This window comes from Emydura macquarii, unplaced genomic scaffold (assembly GCF_026122565.2).
Source record: "Emydura macquarii macquarii isolate MOO-44397 ecotype Brisbane River unplaced genomic scaffold, CSIRO-AGI_Emac_v2 contig_383, whole genome shotgun sequence".
Taxonomy (NCBI): Eukaryota; Metazoa; Chordata; order Testudines; family Chelidae; genus Emydura; species Emydura macquarii.
In genome coordinates, this window is record NW_027130520.1 from 9379464 (window position 1) to 9406752 (window position 27289).

General features: G+C 41.8%; 1 protein-coding gene across 2 annotated transcripts in view; it reads right to left on the reverse strand.

Annotated features, from left to right (window-relative positions):
• Positions 1–6567: 6567 nt before the first annotated feature.
• The window catches only part of DPYS (dihydropyrimidinase), a 41770-nt gene continuing 21048 nt past the window's right edge, over positions 6568–27289 (reverse strand). For both annotated transcript variants that reach the window (XM_067537375.1, XM_067537376.1), the window contains exons 5-10: positions 25161–25317; positions 24121–24262; positions 22466–22608; positions 14059–14266; positions 9856–9959; positions 6568–8019 (exon numbers count right to left, since the gene is read on the reverse strand). In XM_067537375.1, coding sequence (XP_067393476.1) covers positions 9882–9959; positions 14059–14266; positions 22466–22608; positions 24121–24262; positions 25161–25317 — 728 coding nt within the window. In that variant the 3' untranslated portion in view covers positions 6568–8019; positions 9856–9881. The remainder of the gene's footprint in view (positions 8020–9855; positions 9960–14058; positions 14267–22465; positions 22609–24120; positions 24263–25160; positions 25318–27289) is intronic.

The window sequence follows — 27289 nt, forward strand, 5'->3', positions numbered from 1 at the left end:
GCTAGGGAAATGTGGTCTAGATAAAATTACTATAAAATTACTGCCCAACTGGTTCAAAACCCTCACTCAAAGAGTAGTTATCAATGGTTTGCTGTCAAACGGGGAGGACAAGTCTAGTGAGGTCCCACAGAGGACTGCTCCGGGTCCAGAACTATTCAATATTTTCATTAATGACTTGGATAATGGAGTGGAGAGTATGCTTATAAAGTTTGTGGGTAACACTGATATGGGAGAGGTTGCAAGCACTTTGGAGGCCAGGATTAGAATTAAAAATTATTTTGAAAAACTGAAGACTTGATCTGAAATCATCAAGATTAAATGTAATAAAGACAAATACAGAGTACTACACTTAGGAAGGCAAAAATCAAATCAAACAATATAATGGGGGAATAACAGACTAGGCAGTAATACTGAAAAGGATCAGTGGGTTATAATGGATCACAAATTGAATATGAGCAAACAATGTGATGCAACTGCTAAAAAGGCTAATAGCATTCCGGGGTCTTGTATATAAATCCAGGAGGTAATTGTCCTGTTCTATTTGGCACTGATAAAGCCTCCACTGGAATACTGTGTCCCATTCTTGGCACCCCTCTTTGAGGAAGATGTGGACAAATTAAAGAGACTCCAAAGAAGAGCAACAAAAATGACCTATGTCTTATGAGGAAAGTCAAAAAAACTGGGCGTGTTTAGTTTTGAAAAAAGAAGTCTGAAAGGATACCTGAAAATAAATATGTTTTGGTCTGATATAAAGAAGACAATGACAGATTGTTCTTCATGTCCGTTGAAGGTAGGACAAAAAGTAATGGGATTAATTTGCAGCAAGGGAGATTTAGGTTAGAAAGTTTTTGCTAATAACTCTAAGGCTAGTTAAACACTTGAAAAGGCTTCCAAGGGAGGTTGTGAAATCCCAGCCACTGGAGGTTTTAAGAACAGGTTAGATAAACACCTGTCAGGCATGGTCTAGGTTTACTTGGTCATTCCTCAGTCTGGGGAGCTAAACTAGATGACCTCTCAAGGTCCCTTCCAGACCTACATTTCTAAGATTCGATTATTAGGGCCCTAATGGCTGTATTTACCACAGCAAATGAGAGACCCTAACTATCTGTTGCGGTAAATCATAATTTTCTTGTAGCTAAAACATACATTGGGCAGATCCCAGGGTGCAGTCTGTGACTAAGAGCAGAGTATGGTATTCATGAAGTTTATCCATTGTTTAAAAGCTAATTACAAGTAAAAAGTATATAAATGATAAACAGAAATCTCATCCCTTCATTAATGACCAGAAATCCAAGGAATCCTTCTGTAAGGAGTGCAAGCCACGACATAAAGCAGAAGATATCCAAATAGCAGAAGATGTCCACATAGAAATGGTGAGTTTTGTGGTAAAGAGATGAAATGTAGGTACCTTATTTCTAAAGTTTTCTGCCGTAAAAATATGTGCAGGGAGCCTAAAGAGATTATATATTTTCACAGATAATATACTTTCATGGTTTAGAGAGCTCAGTTTACATGAGTTTTTTATATAACTCATAAAGCTACTGTCTGTCTCACACTGTGAAAACATCTGTTTTTAGAAAAATCACTAACTCAATTCCTTAGGGCTGTAATGATTTGCAGCCTTCTGTGTCACACTCATCTCAGCAGGGCCATCAAGAAAATTCCTGAGCCCAAAGGACATTTGACAATTCTGGGCACATTTATGATATGCAGCTGACTGAGTCTTGACTCCCAGGTTCTAGTTTTGATTATCACAGACTCACTGTTTTACTGTCACCTCAGGCCAATCACTGAGGCCAACCCTTTCAAACTTGATATCAACATCTTTATTTAATCAGCTAAGAGAGTGGCCTGGTTTGCAGAAGTGTTGAGCACTCACAGATCCCAGAACCAGAATCAGTGTAATGATATCTACTTGCCTCTCAGGTATATTGTGTGAGGCTTTCCTAATATTTGTAAAATCACTTTTAGATCCTTGCATGAAAGGCATAGTATCAATGCAAATTACTATTGTTACATCCAAAAGTTTATCTTCTCCTATCCTCATCCCTCTTTCCACACTTCTCTCACTCCCCCAAATAGCAAAAGATGTTAATAAGAAAATGCATTGGCTCTTTGGTTGACAGCTATAGCTGCAGAGTGGAGCAGATTGCAATAATCTGCAGGTTCCATGAATGTTAGAAGTTTCAACTCATCAGTGGTGAAGAGAATTATAACGAACATTTCAGCAATACTGTATGGATAAATTGCCCCGCTGCCTCTGCCATCTCAAAGCTAATCTGTGTAGTGGAAATCCATCTTAGTTCCTCCTGAATATCTTAACTGGCCACCCTGCTGAGCTATTTCTAGATTGCTATCCATAGGCATAAGAGCTTGTTGGCCTAGCAAGAGCTTAGTTCTCTTATAAGACAATAAGTGACTCAGGACCTGTTTTTATAACAGAAGCCATGATGATTTTCTGTCAGATCTAGCACCACAGCCCCTACCATGACTCTTCTATACCTCTGTTAAAGTTGCAGGATTCATACATGGGTGGCAAATACCACCAGCCTCTGAGCTGACTTTCTCTCCTGCTTGATCCATATATGGAAGCAGGGTGGGAAGGGAAATCATGGAAGAAGATTAGGGTTGCAAGGAACCTCAGGAAGTCATCTAGTCCAACCCCCTGCTCAAAACAGGACCAACCCCAACTAAACAAGCCCAGTTCCCTCAATCTCTCCTCATAAGTCATATGCTCCAGCCTCCTAATCATTTTCGTTGCCCTCCTTTGGACTCTTTCCAATTTGTTCACGTCCTTCTTGTAGTGGGGGGTCCAAAACACAATACTCCAGATGTGGCCTCACCAGTACCAAATAGAGGGGAATAATGACTTCCCTCGATCTGCTGACAATGCTCCTACTAATGCAGCCCAATGTGCTATAAGCCTTCTTGGCAATAATGGCACACTGTTTACTCATATTCAGTTTCTTGTCCACTGTAACCCCCAGATTGTTTTCTGCCAAACTGTTGCCTAGCCAGTTGGTTCCCAGTCTGTAGCTTTGTATGGTATTCTTCCATCCTAAGTTCAGGACCCTGCACTTGTCCTCATTGAACCTCATCAGATTTCTTTTGGCCCAATCCTCCAATTTGTCTAGGTCACTCTGTATCCTATCCCTGCCCTCCAAAATATCTATCACTCCCTCCAGCATAGTGTCATCTGCAAACTGAGGATGCAATCCACTCTATCCTCCAGATCACTAATGAAGATGTTGAACAAAACTGCCGCTAGCACCGATCCCTGGGACACTCTGCTTATTACTGGTTGCCAACTAGACATCGAGGCATTGACCATTATCCACTGAGCCTGATTAGCTAGCCAGCTTTCTAGCCACCTTATAGTCCATTCATCCAACCCATACTTCTTTAACTTTCTAGCAAGAATACTGTGGGAGACCGTATCAAAAACTTTGCTAAAGTCAAGATATGTCACATCCACAGCTTTCCCCACATCCACAGAGCCAGTTGTCTCAGCATAGAAGGCAATCAGGTTGGTCAGGCATGACTTGCCCTTGTTGAATCCATGCTGACTGTCCCTGATCACCTTCCTCTCTGTAGTAGAAATGAGGGCCTGAGGCGTAGTATAATGAGCCTAGATGCAAGATCTGAGGCCTGAACCAAAGTCTGGCTTTAGGAAACAGCAACTGCTTGCCTGCTTAAAAGTTCACTGATTGATGCAGGCACTCGGCAGAAATACAGCATTGGTAATACATTGGCATTCCTAAGAAGCAGTAGCAGAATAACACAGTATTGTTAAGAGCAATATTAGTCCTAATTCCCCCAATACATGGTGATTGCAGAAACATAATCCTGGGAGATAGTCCAAGTACTCCCCGAACAGCAGCACAATACAGGGAGCCAGTACAAGCTCTCCCCAAGATACAGTAGTGCATAAACATAATCATAAAGGATAGTACAGAGACACCCTGACCTTAAAGTAAGAGACAGGAGGATGGATGAAGATGTTATGCTTGACTTGGAGGCAAGGTACAATAATCAATATCAAAGACATCAAAGAGGTATTGTGTAATCTGTTTACATCAGGATATAAGAAGGGGATCCTAGCAAGAGCATCTTTTTCTGGCTGAGGGGATAACGGAAAGTCCCGCCATTAACTGAGCTGGTTCATTGTGACCAGCATACATGTCCTAATGTACCTGTAGCTCCTATGGGGCGTTACCACCGTACTTCGCTTGCAATAAATCTGACCGAGTGCCTTCACCGCTTATCCAAGTCTGTGGTAATTTATGGGTCATGCTTAACGAGGTCTGTCAATTCAGATAGCTGTAGAAGCTGAGACGGCGTCCAGCTAGGGAATTCACACCAGTCCGCACACCTTGACAGACTGACAACACTCTCTTCCAAGTGCTTCAGAATGGATTCCTTGAGGACCTGCTCCATGATTTTTCCATGACTGAGGTGAGGCTGACTGGTTTGTAGTACACAGATCCTCCTCCTTGCCTTTTTTGAAGATGGGTACTATATTTTCCTTTTTCCAGTTCATAGACTCATAGAATATTAGGGCTGAAAGGGACCTCAGGAGGTCATCTAGTCCAACCCGCTGCTCAGAGCAGGAACAACCCCAACTAAAGCATCTCAGCCAGAGTTTTGTCAAGCTGCACCTTAAAATCTTCTAAGGATGGGGATTCAACCACCTCCCTAGGTAACCCATTCCAGTGCTTCACCACCCTCCTAGTGAAAAACGTTTTCCTAATATTCAACCTAGACCGCCCCCACTACAACTTGAAACTATTGTTCCTAGTTCTGTCATTTACTACCACTGAGAACAGCCTAGCTCCATCCTCCCTGGAACCCCTTTTCGGATAATTAAAGGCTGCTATCAAATCCCCTTCATTCTTCTCCTCTGCAGACTAAACAAGCCTAGTTCCCTCAGCCTCTCCTCATAAATCACGTGCTCCAGTCCCTAATCATATTTGTTGCCTTCCACTGGACTATCTCCAATTTGTCCACATCCTTTCTGTAGTGTGGGGGGGGGGGGGCAAAACTGGACACAGTACTTCAAATGAGACCTCACCAGTGTCGAATAGAGGGGAATAATCACTTCCCTCAGTCTGCTGGTAATGTTCCTACTAATGCAGCGCAATATGCCATTAGTCTTCTTGACAATAAGGGCACACTATTGACTCATATCCAGTTTCTTGTCCACTGTAACCCCCAGGTCCTTTTCTGCCAAACTGCTGCCTAGCCAGTCGGTCCCCAATCTGTAGCAGTGCATGGGATTCTTTCGTCCTAAGTGCAGGACTTTGCACTGTCCTTGTTGAACCTCATCAGATTTCTTTTGGCCCAATCATCTAATTTGTCTAGGTCACTCTGTACCCTATCCCTGCCCTCCAGTGTATCTACCACTCCCCCCAGCATAGCGTCATCTGCAAACTTGCTGAGGGCGCAATCCATTCCATCCTCCAGATCATTAATGAAGATGTTGAACAAAACTGGCCCCAGCACCGACCCCTGGGACACTCTGCTTGTTACCGGCTGCCAACTAGATCATGACCCGTTGAGCCCGATGATATACCCAGTTCTCTAGCCATCTTATAGTCCATTCTTCCAACCCATACTTCTTTAACTTGCTGATAAGAATACTGTGGGAGACTGCATCAAAAGCTTCGCTAAAAGCAAGGTATATCACGTCCACCACTTTACCCACATCCACAGAGTCAGTCATCTCATCATAGAAGGCAATCACGTTGGTCAGACATCATTTGCCCTTGGTTAATCCATGCTGACTGTTTCTGATCACCTTCCTCTCCTCCAAGTGCCTCCAAATGGATTCCTTGAGGGCCTGCTCCATGATTTTTCTGGGAACTGAGGTGAGACTGACTGGTCTGTAGTTCCCTGGGTAATCCGTTGTCCCTTTTTTGAAGATGGGCACTACATTTGCCTTTTTCCAATCATGTGGGACCTCCTCCAATCGCCATGAGTTTTCAGAGATAATGGCCAGTGGCTCTGCAATCACATCAGCTAACTCCCTCAGCACCCTTGAATGCATTGCATCTGGCCCCATGGACTTGAGTATGTCCAGCTTTTCTAAATAGTCCTGAACCTGTTCTTTCACCACTGAGGGCCACTCACTTCCTCCCCATTTTGAGCTACCCTGTACAGTAGTCTGAGAGCTGACCTTGTCTATGAAGACAGAGGGAAAAAAAACATTGAGTACTTCAGCTTTTTCCACATCATCTGTCACTAGGTTGCTTCCCCCATTCAGTAAAGGGCCCACACTTTCCCTGACCATCTTCTTGTTGCTTATATACCAGTAGAAACCTTTCTTGTTACCTTCCACATCCCTTACCTAGCTGCTATTCCAATCATGCCTTGACCTTCCTGATTTTTTTTATACTGCTACGGTATATTGTTCATACAGTATTTTTAAATCTTCCCACACCTCATGAATGCTTCTGCTGGTTCCACACATAGGATTGGGAGCTATCAAACACATCAGAGTTGGGACCCATTGGCTCCATGCATTAGAGAAGGTTTGCTGGGTTCACCACTCTCCCATGCTTTCTGTGGTACACACTTTATTAGTAACTGCTGTCAAACACGGGAGAATACAGGGGAAAATTCAGTTTAAAAAAACCACAAAAAACAGGTTTGATGTGTAGCAAAGGGATTGCTTTTGGTTTCTTGCATAGGAACAGAATACACATACAATTATAGAACCATATTAGCAGTAACAGTCCTTCTGGGAATACAGTTGCCTCCCACAGAAAGAGCTGATTGAAATTTAACAAACTAGAAGTTTTTGATTAAAAATTGTTTTTTTTAAAGAAAAGGATTCCAGGAAACACTGACTATTTGAATTTGTTAACATTTCCTTTGCCAAAAATCCAATTTTTGGTTCATGAAAAATTTCAACAGTGATTTGAATGAAAAACTATGAAAAATAGGTCTGTTTCAAACTCTGCAAAATTGAAACAAAACAGAGTTGCAAAAATCTTCTAAATGTTGAAGCTATTTTTTGATCAGCTCTACCTAAAAGTTATTGCTCATTGACTCTGGGCCAAGTTGCCCTGCTAAACTTTTATTGCATCATGTGCCCATGCTTCTCTACACGTAGTACATGTCATTGTGCACAGCTGATGAAAGCAGTGCAGCTGGGTAATGCTAACCCATTTGTACGATCACCACCAGCTTTCCAGTCGCCTAGCTTAGCCTTCGGGAGGGGATAAAAGAAGCACCTGTTGAGACTGGTTGGACTAGAGCTCCAGGGCAATATGCAAATTTCGTTAGGTGCAGGGACAGGAAGGCCACCATCAGCTTTGGCACAGTGGCAGCCAGAGGCAACATGTATCTGTGATACTGGTGGGGGGAACAAATGAAAGGTTCTGGGGGGGGTCATGTGCCCCCCCCCGATTTTTCAGGATGCCTATGGCTCAAACAACCAGCAGCAAGGAGGCAGTGGTTCCCCCTGGCAGCAGCATTTTCTGTGTCCCTGCAGCCCAGGGAGGGAGGAAGCAGCAGGCTGCCAGCTGAGCTCCTCCCCCACCTCATCAGGCTGCTTTGTGTCTCCTGATGCTGGAGTCCCAGCACTGCCTCCACCTCTACCCCCTGACTCACCTCAGCAGATGGTCTGCAAAGCAGGCAGCATTGCTGGGATTCCAGCAGCAGGGAAGGCAAAGCAGCCTCATGTGGCTGGGAAGCAGCTCAACCAGCCACCAGTCACGCCACTGCTTCCTCCCTCCCTGGGCTGCAGGGAGTTTTAAGATTTTGCAGAGTAGCTGTCATGTTAACAATGCTTTGCTTTTTTGTGTTACTCTGATTTTATAAACATTTGGTTCAATTGACTAAATTCCTTTAAAGCAATTATTAGAATGACAACATTCACTCATTAAAGCATATTAAGATCTGTAGTGCTATTTTTGCAGCTGGTAAATTTTGTCTCTTCAGAAGTTGATGCTGCTTTTGTTCATGACGGGCAGCAGAATGCATTGGGCGAGCAGGATCATTTTCATCTGGCTTTATCTACAGAGAAACAAGGAAGACAATATGATATAATCTTTCAAAAGAAAGACTCTACGTTGCCATTTGTCTCCCATAGCGATAATAACAGAGGAAGAGCACTAAGAACTGGAAAGAATGATTACAGATCCCTTGCTCTGTTGCAGCTTTAGCCTTTGTTCCTCTTTGTTACAAGAAGACAGAGGAAAACAAACAACGTGCTGTTCATTGTTGCTGCTACTGATGCTCTGGATGAAGCTTCACACTGCTGGAGACTTCCACAGACTTATAGAAATTTAAGATGGAAAAGATAAGTCCATAATCCTGCTATTGCAGGTTTGTTCCCAACAGTATATTTATTCATTGGTGCCTTGTACAGCTGCTTTTTAAGTGAAGCAAGTACTGGAGCTTCTTCCCTGTCCCTTAGAATACTGTTCCACAGGCTAGCAGACCTCACTATTAACAAATTTCTCCCCTCCATGTTCAGCCTAAATTTTTTTTTGCTTATTTTCATCTGATGACTCCTACATGCCTGGCCCATCCTAAATTATTACCCTGCCATGGGGCATATGCCCTTTAAATACTTGTTGTTCAGAGTTATTATTTTGCCCTCTCCTTCTTGTTTGGTGAAACTATAGTTTTTATTATTTATTTACAAGTCAGTTCCTTCTGTATCTTAAACACTTAATGGCATTTTCCTGTAGAAAAGAAAAGACGTGACCAATACCCTCCTAGTGGAGCATATTTTCCTTGAGGCAAAGATGCTGAAGTAGTGATGTAGTAGTCACCATGAAAAAATTGACATTTACCAACAGTTGTCACAAAGCAGCATCTGAAATAAACCTGCATTTCTCTTTGTTTAGAATAGGGAATAACAAGGGTAACGTAACTTAGATAATAAGGTGTGGTAACTTATTTAATGCAACTCACTTTACTAATGCACATGATACAAGTGTGTCCACTTAGCATTCTTGCTAAAGAATCTAAATTATCACCATAATTAATACTTGGCAATTACACAATGTCTTCAATCACCAAAGCATTTTATACACAAACATCTGTTAGGCAGGTAGGGTCTTTTATGCCATTTGAATATATGGAGAAACTGAGGCATAGACAAATTAAATGACTTGCAATAAGTCATACAGAGAAGTAAGAAGCAGAACTGGGATGGAAAGATCCCTGCTCTGTCACTGGGACAGCACTGTCTTATTATCATACATTCAGTCAGCTAATATTAACTTATTTCTTCTATCTTGAAATCCTCTGAATCAACTAAAATACCTCTGCTGATATGGAACTCATTGGTCTCCTTCAGACACAGGTTTATGTGCTTAACATAAACATTATAGCCCAATGAGTTTATTGCTTAGGAAACAGAGGGGCTGGTAGCATTCTATTTTTGAGAAGTTGAATTCATTGAAAAAATCAGCTTATTTTCAGTTCTTCTGTAAAATTTGGCATTGGATTTTGAGCCATTAAGTGTTTAGATTTTGCTAGTGCTCCTGTTGCTGTATAGTTCAGGCATAGTTCCCTTGAAAAGAGGAGTGTTATTTCAGCAATGGACTTAGCTCAACCTTTTCACTGTTCCTCAGATCCAAGTTTCATTCAAGTACTTAATTCATCCAGGCTTCAGCTCAGTTATCCCACAAGATTTCCTGTTTGAAGCTTTGATCAGCAAGAGGTCTCCCACACATGGGCTTCAGAAGCTGCCAGATATTTTCATCAAAATTAAAGATACAAGGGCCCCCGCACTCCATGAGTGTTCAGCCCACATGAGCCTGTGATATACAAGAGGGGTTGCCATATTTTTCTGCATATTTTCAAAAAGGTGCAGGAATGAAAGTAGGAAAGAATTACCTGGAAGAACCACACTTCAGAGATGTCTATTTTCCTCTGCTGCTGGACTGGACAAAGCCAATTTCTCCATATGGTGCTCGCTCCACAGGGATAGGCTGGCAGGCCTGTAACAGAACAGTTCAGTCATTTCATTCTTATTTGTTTCCCTCTGCATTTGCAAATTGTACGCAATCAAAAGTGGAAGCCTGTCATCTCCTGGCTGTGTATTTTATGCCTCACAACATTATCATCATCTCTCTCTTGAAAATCCCAAACTACAGTGTTTCAAAGTGCCAAGAGGGATTGACATTCAGTACCCATCAACCTTTAAGTGCCATTGAAAGCATTTTTTAGGAACAGCTGGCCTTTTCCCATCTCCTTTTACTGTCACTTCCCTACCACTCCAAACCTTTAGTCCAATCAAAGCCCAGAGTGTTGGGGGCTTCCTCAGTAACTAGTCAATGTTGTTCTGACTACAGGCAAGATAGCTGGGTATGTAACAGTGATGCACAATGTCCCCCCTGCAGATCTGCGCACCATCCCTCCAGCATTTCTAGCTCGTGTCAGAAAGAGATCAAGTTTGGTTGAAGTAACTTTTAAAGACTTTTTCTCTTCATGTTTTGTTCAGGGAAAATTCTCCCTCGTTCTTTCTGATGGAAAATGTAAACTGGCACAGTTACTAAAGTCTGAGAAATCCTGAGATTGCCAAGCCTATCCTTAGTTCATCTGTGAATTTGCCACTGAAAAGATACATCCAGTCCAATTTTGTTCTTTTGCATTCCCAGTGCCCCTACTAATCTCCATCCCACTTGTGGATTGCTATTTTAGCCATAATGCCCAAATCTGGATGTAATGATGTTCTGATATGAATGCTCGGCACTCTGCATTGAGCCTCTCACTATGCATTAAATAAATCATGGCCCTTTCCCAGAGACATAGATGAACTTCCTGTGTATTTGCCGATGTAATATGGCTCCAGAAATTTTAGTGACTTAGCATTCAATGTCATTTATTTTGCATTAGAAACCCACAGAGCTAAAGGTAAACAGTGTAGACATGGTACTAGTAATAAAGTGCCCTGACTTAAAGTGTTGAATGTCTCTCACTCCCAATGCAATCAATGGAATTCAATGCACACAGCACCTTGCAGGTGATGCTCAGCACCTCACAGGATTGGGCCAAAAGTGACAATTTTTAAGTAGTGCTCTGGAAAAATAGCTTGCCTAATTTAGGAATGTTTGAGAAAGTACAGTATAGATGTATTATGTAAAGCAGAGGTTCTCAAACACAAAACTCTTGTTAACATTGAAAGGTGAATATAATGTATATAAAAACCTGGGCAGATGTTTAAATGAAGGACTGGGTTCAAGGCAAATAACAGGCAAAGAATCAAGAATCCTTGGGTCAGTTCCTCAACTGATGTAAATTAGGATAGCTCCATTTTTGCCAATTTACAATTTACAGTTGTATAGGATCCAGCCCTTCTTTTTTGTCTGTGATGCTAACAGTACAGTACACACGCAATACTACACAGTAATCTCCTGTTAATTCTCAGCCAAAAGAATATATGTTTCTTTAGGAGGTTGGCAGAGAGAAAAAAAAAGAGCATTTTGTAGCCCTATTTGTATTAGGTATGTCAATTAGCAGGCAGGCTACCAATTCCTACAGAAAATACATGTACAGAGGGGGAGTCAATTGGAAGAGGGAGTTAGAGAGAGAAAGGACCACTTAACCTTTGGCACATATATTTCATCAGGCCAGCAAGAGGGAAGCACTGGGGGAAACTATGTGCACAATTAATTGGTTTGGAAACATTTCAACCAGAAAAAGGCTCACATGTATGTTGATTTGTTTCGTCTCTGAGAAAGTGTTATGAATATTACAGATTCAGGGCAGGATTTTCAAAAGCACCCAAGTGCTTTAGAAACACAAGTCACTTAGGTGTTTTTGAAATCCCACCCACAGTCAGCAATGTGAAGGCAACAAAAATATTTCTCATGAGCAGTACATGGTAAACAGGCATAGGATATTCAAACTAAATGTTTCACTGATTTTCTCCTTTAGTCATTTATACATTAAGAACTTGATCATGCAAAATGCTGACCACTCTAGTTTGATCCAGTAAAGCATTGAGCACATGCTTAACTTTAAGCATATGTGTAGTCCCGCTACTGAGATGTGCATTGCTGGATCATAGAATCATAGAAATGTAGAACTGCAAGGAACCTCAGTAGGTCATCTAGTCCAGTCCCTTCCATAGAGGCAGGACTAAGTATTATCTAGACCATCCCTGATGGGTGTTTGTTCAACCTGTTCTTAAAAACTTCAGGGACACAGTCACAACCTCCCTAGACAATTTGTCCCATTGCTTAACTACACTTACAGTCAGGAAGATTTTCCTAATGTTGAACCTAAATTTTCCTTGCAGCAATTTGAGCCCATTGCTGCTTCTCCTGTCCTCAGTGATTAAGAAGAATAATTTATCACACCCCTCTTTATCACAACCTTTTACATACTTGAACACTGTTATATCCCCACTTAGTCTTTTCTCCACACTAAAGGAACCCAATATTTTTTCACTCTTTCCTCATAGATCCTGTTTTCTAGACTTTTAACCATTTTTGTTGCTCTTCCCGGGACTTTCTCCAATTTGTCCACGTATTTCCAAAGTGTGGTGCCCAGAAATGGACACAATACTCCAGACTTATCAGTGCTGAGTAGAGTGGAAGAATTAATTTGCGTGAATTAATTTACAACACTCCTGCTAATACATCCCAGAATGACATTCACATTTTGCGCAACATTATTACACTGTTGACTCATATTTAGTTTGTGAACCACTGAAACCCCCAGATCCTTTTCCAGAGTACTCCTTCCTGGGCAGTCATTTCCCATTTTCTATTTGTACAATTGATTATTCCTTCCTACGTGTAATACTTTGCATTTGTCCTTATTGAATTTCATCCTAATTATTTCAGAGCATTTCTCCAGTTTGTCAAGATCATTTTGAATTCTAATCCTGTCCTCCAAAGTGCTTGCAACAACTCTCAGCTTGGTATCATCCGCAAACTTTATAAGTGTACTCTCTATGCCATTATCAAAATCATTTATGAAGATATTGAATAGAATCAGACCCAGAACAGATGCCTGTGGGACCCCACTTGATATGCCCTTCCTGCATGATTGTGAACCCTTGATAACTGCTCTGAGTACACTTTTCCGACCTGTTGTGCATTAACCTTGTAGGTTCATCTAGGCTATACTTCTCTAATTTGTTTATTAAAAGGTCATGTGATATATCTTGACTTTAGTAAGGTTTTTGATTCTGTCTCACATCTATTGCTTCCCCCATCCATATGGATGGTTATCTTGTCAAAGAAGGATATTAAGTTGGCTTGACATGATTTGTTCTTGATAAATCCATGTTGACTGTTACTTATTTTCTTCTATGTGTGAACAAATTGATTGTTTGATTACTTGCTTCATTATCTTTCCGGGTACCGAAGTTAACCTGACTGGTCTCTAATTCCCTGTGTTGTCCTTATTCCCCTTTTTATAGATAGGTACTATTTTTCCCTCTTTCCAGTCCTCTTGGATCTCTCCCATCCTCCATGAGTTCTCAAAGATAATCACTAATGACTCAGAAGACAGTTCCTTAAGTATTCTACGATGTATTTCATCAGGCTCTGCCATCTTAAAGACATCTCACTTGTCTAAGTTATTCTTAACTTGTTCTTCACCTATTTAAGCCTCAAATCCTACAGTGTTCAACACCTTGCAGGATTGAGCCCCAAATATCTGTAACTATGAGTTCGAAAATTGCTGCTCTTTTTTCACAATTTAGGGTCTCATTCTGCAAGCTGCTGAGCATCTCTGACTTCCGTGAAGTCAATAGCGATTACAGGTTCTCAGAGCTTTCCATGATTAGAGCAGTGTGACCACTTGTTGTACAATAAATGGGACCAAGATTTCAAAGGCACATGATTCAAGCCTCCAACTTACACTGGTATGCCTGAGAACAAGAGTTAGCCCAAAATGTTTTTGTATAAAAGAAGGAAGAGCAATAAAACTCCAACTTCCAGCCTCACTTTCTCCAATCTGGGCACATTTTGATCATAAAGGCAAGTGAAATAACCACAGAAGCCCAGAAATTCTCCCAAATGCTAGTTTTCCTCATGTTGGACAAAGATTGCAATACTACAACAATGTATTATTTTAATTAACCTCATCCCGCTGCTTTATTCTTTTGTAGACATATTCAGGGAATGGTTTACGTGAAATGTATTTTCCATCTCCTGCTGTGACATTGAAAACTCCACCTTCATATACCACTTTGCCTCTTGAAATTGTCACAACTGGCAGCCCGTGGCAGATCATTCCTTCAAATATATTGAAATTGTTGGCATGGTGATGTGTCTCTGCAGATATAGTCCTGTGTTTACAAAACAAACAGAAACCCAAACAAATTACTATGATCCTGACATTCTACACTAAAAAAGTACCGAGAAATGGAGGGGGAGAGAATTTAGCACCATTATTAAACTGCCGCTTTGTACTGTAGATCATGGAAGCAGCTGTAAAAATAGAATACAGCATTAACATTTCATTGAAAAGTAATTGCATTTCAAAAGAATAAAGAAGAGTTTAAAATGGAAGAGACTGTGCAGCCTTACATGTAGAATTTTCCACTGTGAAGAGGTTAGTGTAAAAATTCTGGCATGTAAGATATTGAGAGGTATGAACAAGACAAGACACTGGAGAGTCAGAAGTTGATAATGAATTTTTGGGCACTGTGAGCCTGGCCTGGATTTGAACTGGTGACCTAGAGGCCTTGTTATTATGCTGTGTTACTTTACTCTACTGTGCTATGATACTAATAATACTTTGCACTTTTGTAGTACCATTCCTCCAAGGATATAAAGCAATTTATGTTAATTAAACTTCACAATACTACTTTGAAGTAGATGAGTATTATCTCCAGTTTATAGACGGGTAAACAAGACACAGAACTAAGGGTACGTCCACTCGGTGAGTGGTAGCAAAACTCAAAGCCCAAGTCAACAGATTCAGGCTCACACTATGGCACTAAAAATAGCTGCATAGATGTTTGGCCTGGAGCTTGGGGTCTGCTGCTTAAGGAGGGGGAGGGGCTTCAGAACCCGAACTCCAGCTGAAGCCGCAATGCCTACACAACTACTGCTAGCGCCCAAGCCCGAGTCTGTCAACCTGAGCTCTGATACTTGCTCAAGGGGCTGTACAGATGAACCCTAAGAGATGAAGGGATTGTCTGAATGAGGAAATTGACCAGAATAGCTATTCTGTAATAGCTCCCTGTATGGACATTCTATTCTGGAATAAAAAGCCCCATATTCTGGAATAATTAGTGTGATTTATGTATATCTTATTCTACAATCGCTATTTCCATACTGACAAGCCCTAAGTGACTACAGAATCAGTAGCAGAGCTGAGATTAGAACTCAAACATCCTGTCTCTTTGCCCCTTGGCCTGACACACTGCTCCCATTAAGTGTATGATGAGGAGTGTGATTTTTATTTAGTTATTATTTTTGTTTCCTCTCTGTGTTTTATTTTCACTTGGACATTTTGCCTTTTTATTGTCATCTACGTTTTCACTTACTGAACATCTTCTGAAAGTAGCCAGAGATTTTCAAACTTGGCCACTCATGTTGTACAAAAAAAAGTACTATGTATGTGAAAATAAAGCCTTAACATTACGTCAGAGGCCTTATCTTGTGAAAAAGTTTTCAAAGACAAAGTTAAGATAGAATTCCCTATGTTCATCTGTTTTAGAAGAGTAATTATAAGCAATAATTATTTTTTTCACTGAGAGCAATACTAAAAATCTTAATATATCTGACTGACTTTGAATAAATACTTTCTTGAAGGTTTACCATTTTCAATAGTGCTCATGCATCATGTACTTTAAAGGAAGAGTTGGTGCTAGGCATAAGCAGACTAGAAGGCTCATGGGGGCCCCTTATTTGCTTTTTATTATGTGTTGGGAGTGGGTAATATTCCTACTTAGATCCCCATTGGGCTAGCACTGGCATTATTAAAAGATTAATTAGGCAAACACATGCAGGAAAATCTTAGTGAAAGGGCTACCGGATTCTTCAGAAGAATGTGTGGTTCTCCTTTCATATCAATCTGTAAATCATGAAGACTTAGTGGAAGGGACTGATTTTAAGTGTTATATGGGAATCCCAGTGGCAGCTGACTTTTCATTAGATGCCTCACATGTGCTGTATTCTCAATGGCTGCTCTGCCCTAGGGAAAAGGTGCTCTTTATTTAGCACGCTTTGAGAAGATAGATGCATAAGCATGCCTCAGTGTCAAGATCGTCTTCTAGAATCTTGGCTACATGCACCTCCAAGACTGAAGAGATGGAAGTAAAAGCTCAAGAGCCTTTTCTTAACATAAATCAATCCTACCAAAAACTTTGAACCAGCACACCCACAGGCACTACAATAACTATAGAAAGAGTTTGTCTCTATGAACAGCTTTCTCCGTTACCCTTCTGGGTACAATTGCCCCAACGGTAAGAAATAGTGGGCATGATGGAATTATCTTTAGCATCCTCAGGGAAGGGATCATATACTATCATACACTAGCACTGAGACACTAAACTTTGGAAAGAAGGATATCAGAAAGCTAATAAAAAGAGTCATCATGGAGGCTACTTAAGCATAATATAATAGAGTCATCCCAGGTAGACATAGTCCTAAACAAAAGGAGGACACATGACATTCTTGGGATATGGCACAAGTAAAAAAAAAAAAAATCCAATGGTAGTGATAAAACTTACTAGATGACATAATGGATTTTCTGGAAACTGCCTTCCATAAAGCTCCTTTATAGCAATTTAATTCAAGTATTAATCTTCAGAAAGTACAGCATGATCTAAGCACAGTCTCCTTAACAGCCCTTGATAAAATAAATAAATAGATTGATTTTAAAAAATCTTCCACAGTTAGGTGTGACCCTTGGGAATCCAGGTGTTAGCCACAACAGTTAAAGTACCCCAGACTTGCAAAAGTAGAAAGAATGAGTGAACATCTGATTAAACAGAAGCCAGAGAGCACTGATTGACCTGGAGATCATGACTCAATTCAATTTTGCCTCAAAGTGTTTGCTGTTATCATTGACAACACCACTGAGCAACATTACCAGGAAGCTTCTGAATGTTCCTGTATTTGCTTTGAACGTCTGAGTGATATTGACTGCTCAGCTAATGGCACTTGCATCTGAACTGCTGCTGCCAATTTACAATCAAATGTCCAAATCTGCCACCTTTATTGGGGCTGAAAGTGGTCGCATTGAGAGCAATGGGATTTCCGGTGAATTAAGATATTACTCAGTGTAAGGAAGGTATAATCTCACTGCAAGCATCCAAGATCTGAACAAGAGAGTTTGTTGATGAATTTGTTTACGTACTCCAATGTTGGTTACTAATTACATAGGTTCTTGTTCCAAGCTAGATATTATCAAATGCAAGCTGAGATCAACCATGGTGGGACAGGTCAGAAAGAACAGAGCCATTTGTTTTAGTAAGGGGATTTTTTAAAGCCAACAGGCTTGGTTCTGCTCTTATTCGCAACCCTGTAACTATACTGACTTCAGTAAAGCTACTTTTGATTTTGAGTGTGTGTGTGTGTGTGTGTATTTATAGAAGAATAAGATCTGCTGAAAATATCAGTGCACACAGGTTACACGCACATACTTTTATGTATCCTTGTTTTTTTATGGCATCTTTCACCATGATATTTAATTGTTGGTATTTAATATATTAGGTATTCAAAATTATGCTCACACGTCAAAGGGGTTCAGAACACTGTGACAGCACAAGTTACTCTGTTAACATGTTGTGTTTCTCTTTCTTATGAAAAATAGCAAATAGTCTCTCAGCAAAGAGTCGTTAACTTATGTGGCTTTCCCCATGTGCAACTGGGACAGAAGACTGATAAAAAATGTGACCGATACAGGCTGTAGATTTTTTTTTTTAAATGAGTGCAGATTTGTCCATCAACATCAGAAAAATGCGTAGGCACTTAGGACCTGATCCTGGGTCTATTGGCATCAATGTAAAGGCTGCAGTTGATTTCAGTGGGCTTGAGATTAAGCTTCTTAAAGCCTGACCCTACAAGAAGCTCTGCTCCCACTGGTTTTGCAGGGCCCAGCCCTTACTTGCTGCAGCAGTATTTTGATTCCATGTCAGACCCTCCTAAAATTAACTCTAGAAATCACTACTTGCCAATATCTCTCAGGCATTAAAAGGTGTCAACTAAAGGACAGCTGACTGTGTGTGTTCCTATGTGCACATTTTTGTGCTTTCCCCACTGTCCCTCCTCTTTGGAATGTAACACTTAATTGCTTTTGTTTCACTGGGTTTGGTCGTCAAAATGCACACAAACAACACAACAGCCAACAAGAGCAATCGGGGAATGGGGTTCAATCAAAATGTATTGCACATTCAGAGCCAAAGCATTGATTAAAAATAATAAAGTACAGCGAGTACAAGACTGCACATTTGCTACCCACACACATTTTCCCCAGGTCTCTTCACCCAATACTTTTATGTACGGGATGTACAGTGGGACTGTGTGTGTTGGGGGTTTGTCAGAAGATGTCCTGTAACACAAATACTTTAACATGACAGTTCTTTTGCTATCTAAGTGCTGTTTAATAAATACTTAAGTACAGGAGTTTAAAATAATTCTAAATTGGTGGAAAATAAGTTACTCCTGCTTCCTGGGGATTTCAAGTAACTTTTATTACATCTTTTCTAGTGTTTTTTTTAATTAGTTCGTACATCTAACACGTCTCTGCTCAGACTACTTGTTCCTATGCGGAAACAGTTAAAACTAGGAGACTGAGGTTTTTAAAGACATACACCACCAAGAATTATGCTCAGCACTTTTTCAACAAAAATAACCAGGGAAGCCTGCAGAAATAGGCCGAAAATTTCAATGTGAAATGGACCCTTAAAATGAAAGTCTTGGCCAAACTGGTGGAGTGTTGGAAATGGAACCTCTGTCAAGTGCATTTGCTACGGGCTTGTTGAGCTGTCACACTGAATCCACTAGATTCTTATAACCCGAGGAAGAAAAGCAAAGCAAAGCAAAAACACTCAGCATGCACAGAAAGCACCCGATTTGCTCTTACTGTGATATATAGAAAGGCTAATGCAGCTGATTTTGTAGGGATTTTTTTTTTTTTCCTGCCTCACATTAATGTAGGTAATCTTTCAGAGAGATGTCAGAATCTCCTACGGGGCCTCCTCTGCCAGTCTCCTCACTCAGTGCTCCACAGTTACGAATCAGCACTTATCCAATTCTTTCTGCTGGTATCATCCAGTGTTTTAAAACTGCAGCCCCATTGGGGGCTGGACTTGAGGCATGTTAGTGATGCTAATAATTTAGGTTCAAATGTGCCAGCATCTAAGATGTATTAATAAATAAGAAGAGCACAACTATTATGAAATTTCAAATCACTGCCAACATGTAACAAAGCTCATGCGGCTGCCTGGCCCTTGTGCAATATTTCAAATGGCTGAAGGCTGTCAGCTAGCACGGTTTTTCCAGTAAGTTGTGTGCGCCCTCTTCAGGATTTTGGTGAAATTTATAAAGATGCTACTAGTGAGAATTAGCATTACCTATATACTTAGTAATATGTTGGTTTCACAAACCACTGTCTGGGCTTAATCCTGTTCCTGTTACAGTCAAATGCAAAACGCCCGTCCCATGCAATAGGAGCAGGATCAGATCCTAAACAAAAATGCATTTGCTGAACTTAAAATTCCTATGTCCAGATAAGGAAGCAGAGCCTTGCTGACTGAAAAGATGCCGACAGAAAAACTGTACCTTTGCAATTGGAGCTGAAATCTGTTGTGACAAAGGACTGTGATAGCAGACAAAAAGCAGTGGAGAAAGCATGGATAATTTCAGTGACTGGACAATGACATCCCCACTGGAACAATTCTTATTTATCCTGACATACTGGAAGTATGCTCTGAAGAACAGCAGCCAGCTCCCTCCACAGAGATCACAGCTTCACTCTCCTGAAACAGCTCACAGCCAGCTTCTCAAAATGTGTTTACCTGAGATGCCAGAAAGCATTATGCATATGAGCAAATACTGTATACACTAAGTACAAGGAAGGAGAGCCCCTCTGATCCAGAGGCGTGAAGTGGTGGGCAAAATAAACTGGAAGTAATTCTGTAAGAAGCAGCGGAATCTCTGACACATTGTGCTCCCTTTGCACTGCTCAGGTAATACAAAGGGAGCAGAAACTGCCCACGTCTGCTGTTTGTTTTTGAAAACAATAACTTCTATGTTTCCAACGTGGCAAACCTCAGTTGCAAAATCTTTTCTATGTCAGTCACGTTAAAGTAATGTTGCCACTCACAACCCTGAAATATACAATAGCATTATTGCCAACCTCAAGTGTTAAGAGGTCATGAGTCAGACCCCAAAATCATAAGATTGGCTTAAAAATCCTGAGGTTTTTAAAATTGGTAACTGGGTTCTTTTCGTTAGCCTTCTGATTTCAGAGACTTTTGGGTGTACTTGGGTCACATTTACCAGCTTTTCTACCCAGCCATGGGGGCTAGAAGCTGAGATTCTCATGCAATCTCTTGATTCCAGCAGCTGGGGCTCTAAGAAAACCCCCTAATATCACAATACAATAATAAGAGCTGGCAATGCTGCAATAGCACATTCATCAAAGCTAAAAGAGTTGGGTTTGGTGAGTTAGGTCTTCAGACACAGGGCCCTGCTATTTTGACAACAGCAGCAAAAGGATTTCAACAAATAGGGCTAAACTTTAACACACAGATGGAGGTGTTACAACTGGGCGTAGTGCATAGGTGCCCTGCTCCAGTCAGCACTCCTGGCAAGACATTGTTATTCTGGGAGCCCAGGGGAGCGTAGCTGCTGAACCATCCATTGACAGGGTACAGCATACTCTGGGGGGGGGGGGGGGACTCGCGGGATGGCCTCCATCTTGGCTGAAACCCCAGGGACCTCCAGAGCTAAAAGCATGAGCAGATACAGCCTGAACTACAGAACCAGGTTTTCTAACTGAAGCTGTATCCTCTGTGCATTAGCCCAGAGGGGGAACTTATAACACTCACACACACACACCAGTGGGTGAGTGTAACTTAACTGGTTGGGGGAGGGGCAGAATGAGGCCTGGGCTCCATCCTCATAGCCCTCTTTGAATAGGCACTAGCCAGAGCAGCCCTCGCACTCCCTGAGTTCAAGGACTAGGATTACGCTTGGGCCCTTTGCAGGGGAGCCAGGGATGCTTGTTTCCTGTTCCCACCCTCTTGCACTGGTGGGAGGCTGAACTTAATCTAGCACGGATCACAGTTACGCAGAGGTCTCAGCGTGGCTAGTGTGTCATGTACAGAGTACAGAGCAGGCTGCAGGGCTGCTACTAACCGGTCAGGCTTCTGATATCTGATATCTATCGGATCTCGGATAGACACTGACTATAGAACTTACTTCTCAGAGACACACTCTGGACGTGTTCACTATAAGGCATTGGTTCTCAAACTGGGGGTCATGACACCTCAGGGGGTCATAATGTGGTTATGTGGGGGTCGCGAGCTGTGAACCCCGACCCCAGTCAGGCATAGGGGTGTGAGTTTGGAGTGTCACCAACTGCAGGGCTGTGAGCCTCCCTGCTTCCTCCCTGCGTAGGAACATGGGGAGGGAGGGCAAGCGGTGACACACAGATACTGCTCAGCCACCCCCTGTAGCGGGCTGGGGGCGGGGTGACGAGCAACTCCAGGGCTCCCTGCATCCAGGTCACTTTCCCCACCTGGGCAAGCATTAGGAGCTGCTGCTCTCCCCTTATGCAGCCCAGGTGGTGAAAGTGACCTGGATGCAGGGAGCCCTGGCATTGCTCCTCACTCCCCCCCGCTCACAGCCCCTAAGAGTGCCTGGAGGAGCAGTTTTCGAGGTGGGAGCGAGCAGCAATACCAGCTGCTCTGTGCATGCAGCTGCTAATACCAGCTGCTCTGTGTATGCGGGTGGTTGCAGGAGAGGGGATGCAGGCGTTAGGGGCGAAGGGGGCACAGTGCAGGGGTTAGGGGCAAAGGGAGAGTGGGGAGCCCAAAGGGGCCAGAGGCGAAAGGGGGAGGCACTCATGGGGTCACACTCAGAGGCTTGCTGTATGAAAGGGCTCACCAGTACTAAAAGTTTGAGAACCGCTGCTGTAAGGTCTTTTAATGCTCTGCCAGGTTTGGCTAAGGTTAGCTTTAATACGGCATTTGGTACCAAGCGCCACCTGGTGACTGATCACAACCCAGTTTTACTCTTCAGGCACAGGGGCAGGGTGTTTAGTATAATGTACAAACCTCCTTGTTTTTCTGTAAGGTCAGCAGTCCAGAGGAACTTTTACAGTCCGTCTAAACATCAAAGACTTCTGTTTAGATACACTATTGTAAGTGCCAAATAATCTGTAAATACGTTATGTGCAGTGCTGTTAAAATAAGACCTGCCCTCACCCTCTCCTCCCCCAGGGACTTACTGCAGTACAAAATGCTTCCATGTTTCTTTCCCCACATAAAGGCTGGGTGGATGGGTTTTGATTACTCAGACCTTACCTTGTAGCTTCTGGGTCCCAAATAACGATGTCAGCATCAGAACCCACAGCAATTCTTCCCTTCTTTGGGTAAAGGTTAAAGATTTTCGCTGCATTTGTGCTGGTAACAGCTACGAATCTGTTTTCATCTAGTTTACCACTGTGCTGAAAAACAGTACATGGAAGAAAAACACTAATTTTGTCAGGAGGAAGGAATGAAATAAGTGCCTGCCATCCAAAACACATGGTTGACTGGAGTAGAGGTCTCAGCTAACACCACATCAGTTTTCCCAATAACTGTGCTGTATTGATGAGTTTAAAGGAAACATGAATATCATGACACTGACACAGATATTGGAATGTACATTAGCTGAGTTTTATACAGTAATTTTCTTTTAACTTTCCAAAAGAGTAGTCATCTATGGATCTGACCCCAAAGCCAAGTGAAATGGATGGAAAGATCCCATTCACATCAGTCGGTTTCGGATTAGGCTCTGTAATCCTTCTAAATTTCACCTGTGGATGCCACATCCTCTAGATACCTCGGGAAAAAATTAAGATTCAAGAGCAGAATCACTGTAACAATGTGGACATTAAGGTAGTCTGTGAATTGGTAACAATGAGGCAAGGCAACACTGATTACTGTGCAACACCAAAATATGGTCTGCAAATCTCTTCTCTGCTAGAACTACTCAGTAAATACTCTGGATTAAATTACATAGAATAAAGATTTATGATGGGGAGGGAAAGGAAATTGCGACAGCTTTAAACGCACAGGTGCCCCAGAAGGAGAAAAATTTTAGCTATAAAAAAAGTGACCATAACATCCTACAAGAATGAAAAGAGAGAGGTTTACTGACGAAGTCCCATTTGGTGATCTTTTCTGAAACGGTACTTTGAGTTACACTTTCAAAAGCAGCAAATGGTCTGCGTGTTTAATGACTCACTTGCATAGTAAATCTAGAGGCAAATTCTGTCCTGATTTGCACCCTTCGTAGCCCACTGACATTACACAGAGTATAAATTGTGACAGAATGCCACCCACAGTGTATAACTTGCATATTTGCTTTGCATCCCAAGTAGAGGTTTACAAAATAGATAACAATCAATACAATTACCAAACTGGGCTGAGAGATTTTAAGTGATACATTTATATATTCTGAACTTACATTACCAGCAAAAATTCAGATTCACCAGGTAAAAGAAATGTAATTAAACTTCAATTAAACCAACATTCTCTGGAGCTTTTAATACTGCTGAATTGGGCAGAGTGTTCTATATTCTAGTGCCAACTCACCCCAGTGTGTGGTAGATAATCAACACCTCTGAAAGCCAGGTCGCTTATTTAGATTTCTAGCTTTAATCATAAACGTTTGGAAAATGTGCCTGTTAGCTTTCAGCTTTTGGTTTTGTTTATAGTTCAAAGGGCCTGATCCTGAGAGATACAAAGCACTTCCTTTGAGGGCACCGGGAGTCTGGAGTCAATAGGAGTTGAAAATGTGTTACCAAAAATCACATTTGGGTCCAACCATGCCGCTTCATCTAATCAAGTGCCGTAATAGCTACTCTAGCAGTTTTGGAGAGCTGGTATTTTTAAGCAGTTAGATTAGCTTTTGCTGAGGATACTGATGGATTTTTCTGCTCCAGCATCAGTTTTATCATGAGAAAAATGCTCACCACTCCTTTTTCCCATATGACAGACATCCGGTCCTCTACACCATTCACCCCATTAGGGATCTTGGTGAAATCATCCTTCCCCAGAGCTTTCTGGCAGATGTCAAAGGTGCAGTTGTCAGTCCCTGTCACAGTTAGGTCATCACTACAAAGAAACAAGATATGTCATAAAGTGAAGGGAAGTATGCCACCACACTCCTATAGAAAAGAGAGCTTGTGGGAAGGTTGGCAATGCCCAGCTATCCCTCCTGAAAAGAACCGCTAGCCCCTGCCAGTCTGAGTTCAGTTCGTTGCCCCCATGAAGGATAGCTTCTTCGAAGTAGAGGCAATGCAGTTCTCTCCCATCCCACCCAAGGGGAGACATCCACCATTTCTATGGTTGGTTTCAGATATTTCGAAAGCTTTCTGTGTGCTCGTAGCATCCCCACTTTGTCCCAACCAAAGCGCTGGTTCTGCTCCCACACTAATTTTACACCAGTGTTACTGGAGTTCAGTGGTATTACTCCTAATATGCACCAGTGTCAATGAGAAGAGAATTGGGCCCCACATCTGCGTGTGCTGTAGAAAGACAAATGTATCCCCCTTCCTGAAGTTTGACTTTATTGGTGACTGAAATAACAACAACAAAATAAGTCTCAGGCTAAGCGTTTTCCTCAGGGCTGGTTTCCTAAGGATTTCTGCAGGACCCCCAGGCTCTGCCCTTACTTCCTTCTGAGTAGAGGGCCAAACCTCTGTAGTGATCAAGCCCTAACTGCCACAATGAGTCAGCAGAATTTACTCAGCAGTTTGATGCAGGGTTCAAATGCCTGCTAACCAAAGGGATCAGCCAAAGAGCCCTGCATCCCCAGGTGTGGTCATAGATCCCGCCACCTGGTTACACCTCTCCTGCCAACATGCAGCCTTACTGTCCTGTGCTGGTAACTTTCTTTCTCTTTCTTTCTTTGAATACAGAAAGTGCTGTAGCTGTGACCCATTCATCAATAATCTAAATGGGTCTCACACATAATACAGCAGGACTTGTCATTGCGTATTAGTCTGCTTACTTGGCTAGTAAGTTCATGAGGAACTCAGGTGTTGAAGGATCTGGCCTCAGTGGAGGTCCCATGACATGTCCTGCAGCATGATGCCATTCTTTATGCCAGTAGTGAGTGCCATCTGTACCAAGACCAGCAGCAATAGGTTCCCCATATACTACCTTCCCTGAAAAACATGAAGCGTTAATATAATCATTGAAAAGCAAATGAACAAATAAATATGCTGGTTTTGTAATTTCTCTTCTGGGTTCTTCTTGAAGATGGTAGATTTAAGTTTGAAAGAACATGTAGGGTCTCTGTCATCTTAAACTAGACACTAATGTACAGAAGGATACAACATGTAAACTGTAATACGGGGTCTCCATTGTAAACATGTTATTGATCATCCCAGATATGTTTTCTCATAAGAATGTTGCTTGGGAAAGCTTTTTCAATTATATTTCTGTCAGATAGACTACTATAATCCGAGGTTACATTAAGTTATGATAGAGACCTGGAAGTTTCCTCATAGTGTTAAAGATTGTGAGGTGCTCAGATACTGCCTACCATAGGGAGAGCTGGCTAGGAATTTTTTGATGTAATGGTTTTCCATTTAAAAAAAAGTCACAATGTGTCAAAACCAAAACTCTTGTGGGGAAAAGTTTTTCAGGTCCAGGATGGACATTCTGTTCAAAGTCACAGAAAGAGGCACTGTAGGGCCCCACGGTTCGGGCACACACCTGGGATTTGGGGCACTCAGATCCAGAACAGGGAACTCGAACCCCAGACTCCCACATCCCAGATAAGTGTCCTAACCACTAGGCTAGGGCTTTTTTCCCCCTCTCTCTTCCCCTCGCCCTTCATGATGCAGAATGGGAAAAAAATTATGGGCCAGAGAAGCCCCGCTCTAATCATAAGTGAGTGTACTATATAAGTATATGTACTATCCTATAAGTATGATAGATACATAGACTCATGATGTGACGGCTGTCAAAGAGCTTGGACCCATATTGGTGAAGCTATGTCACAGAGTAAAATGATACATTACTACAAACAGGTAACACTATTCACACAGATGATTGCATGGCTCAATTTCTATTATTTTTCTCTGAGCCAGAAGATTTAGGAAAAGTTCCCACCTCAAGGGCTCAATACTAACAGCATTGTGCAGTATGAGAGAAGGATGTTGCATTGTTACAGATGCTACCCCAGTTTAACGTCTCCTCTGAAGGGCATCTTCTGTTTGTGGCTCTCCCAGTGGAAATTAAATATCCACTCTCACCTTCCGAAAGGGATAAGTCATAGCCTCACCAACAAGCTATATCTCAATAAACCAGATTCTAATATCTGTGTGAGTTGTGTGGCTATTGTATTGGCACAGGCACTCACTGCATTACCGGTATGTAATCCATTACTTTGTGAAGGGCTGTGAGATGACAATGAAAAACACTAAAAACATCTAATTCATTCAATTTCAAGATAACCTAGTTCCACCAGTTCGAAAGGGGCTGAAGTTTTCAGACATGCAAGTGTGCCTTTCTTTGGCGATTGGCATTCTTTTTCCAGGTGTTATACTATTCCTCAATTGTTTTGTGAAGTTTAGGTATACAAAAATCCCTTATGACCATTTTTAAGCTTTAACCAATCCTTATATGACTGCACCTATTTGTATAGGACTTCTAGCACTGTTCTAATTTTATTTTCCAGTTACACCAGTTACCAGACGGTTTCAGCATCTCTCAGAACACAGATATTATTTATCTTCTCCCATTGTCTCATTTGTCACATACTGGGGAATGCTATTTTTTGCTTTATTGCTTGGTCTTTGGCTTGTGGAGTTTTAAGCTTCCAGTCCCATTTATCTAACTGTGTTATGGAGTTAGACAAAGAGAGGAGAGAAATACAAAGAGAAGAAGATGGGAATCCCAGGACACTCTCCCAAGACCTAAGCAGTAGATTCCTTTTATTATGTCCATTTATTTTCAAATCTTTAAGGACAGAATTCTGCACTGACTTCTAAGAGTCACAGCACAAAATTCACAGCATGGTTGGGTGGGGTGGGGGGGGGGGGGGGAGAAGGGGCGCGAGGGCTAATGTGACTTTAGACCACATTTGTGCCCTCCTAAATCTGGGCTGTTGCAGGGGCCTGTGAGACAATT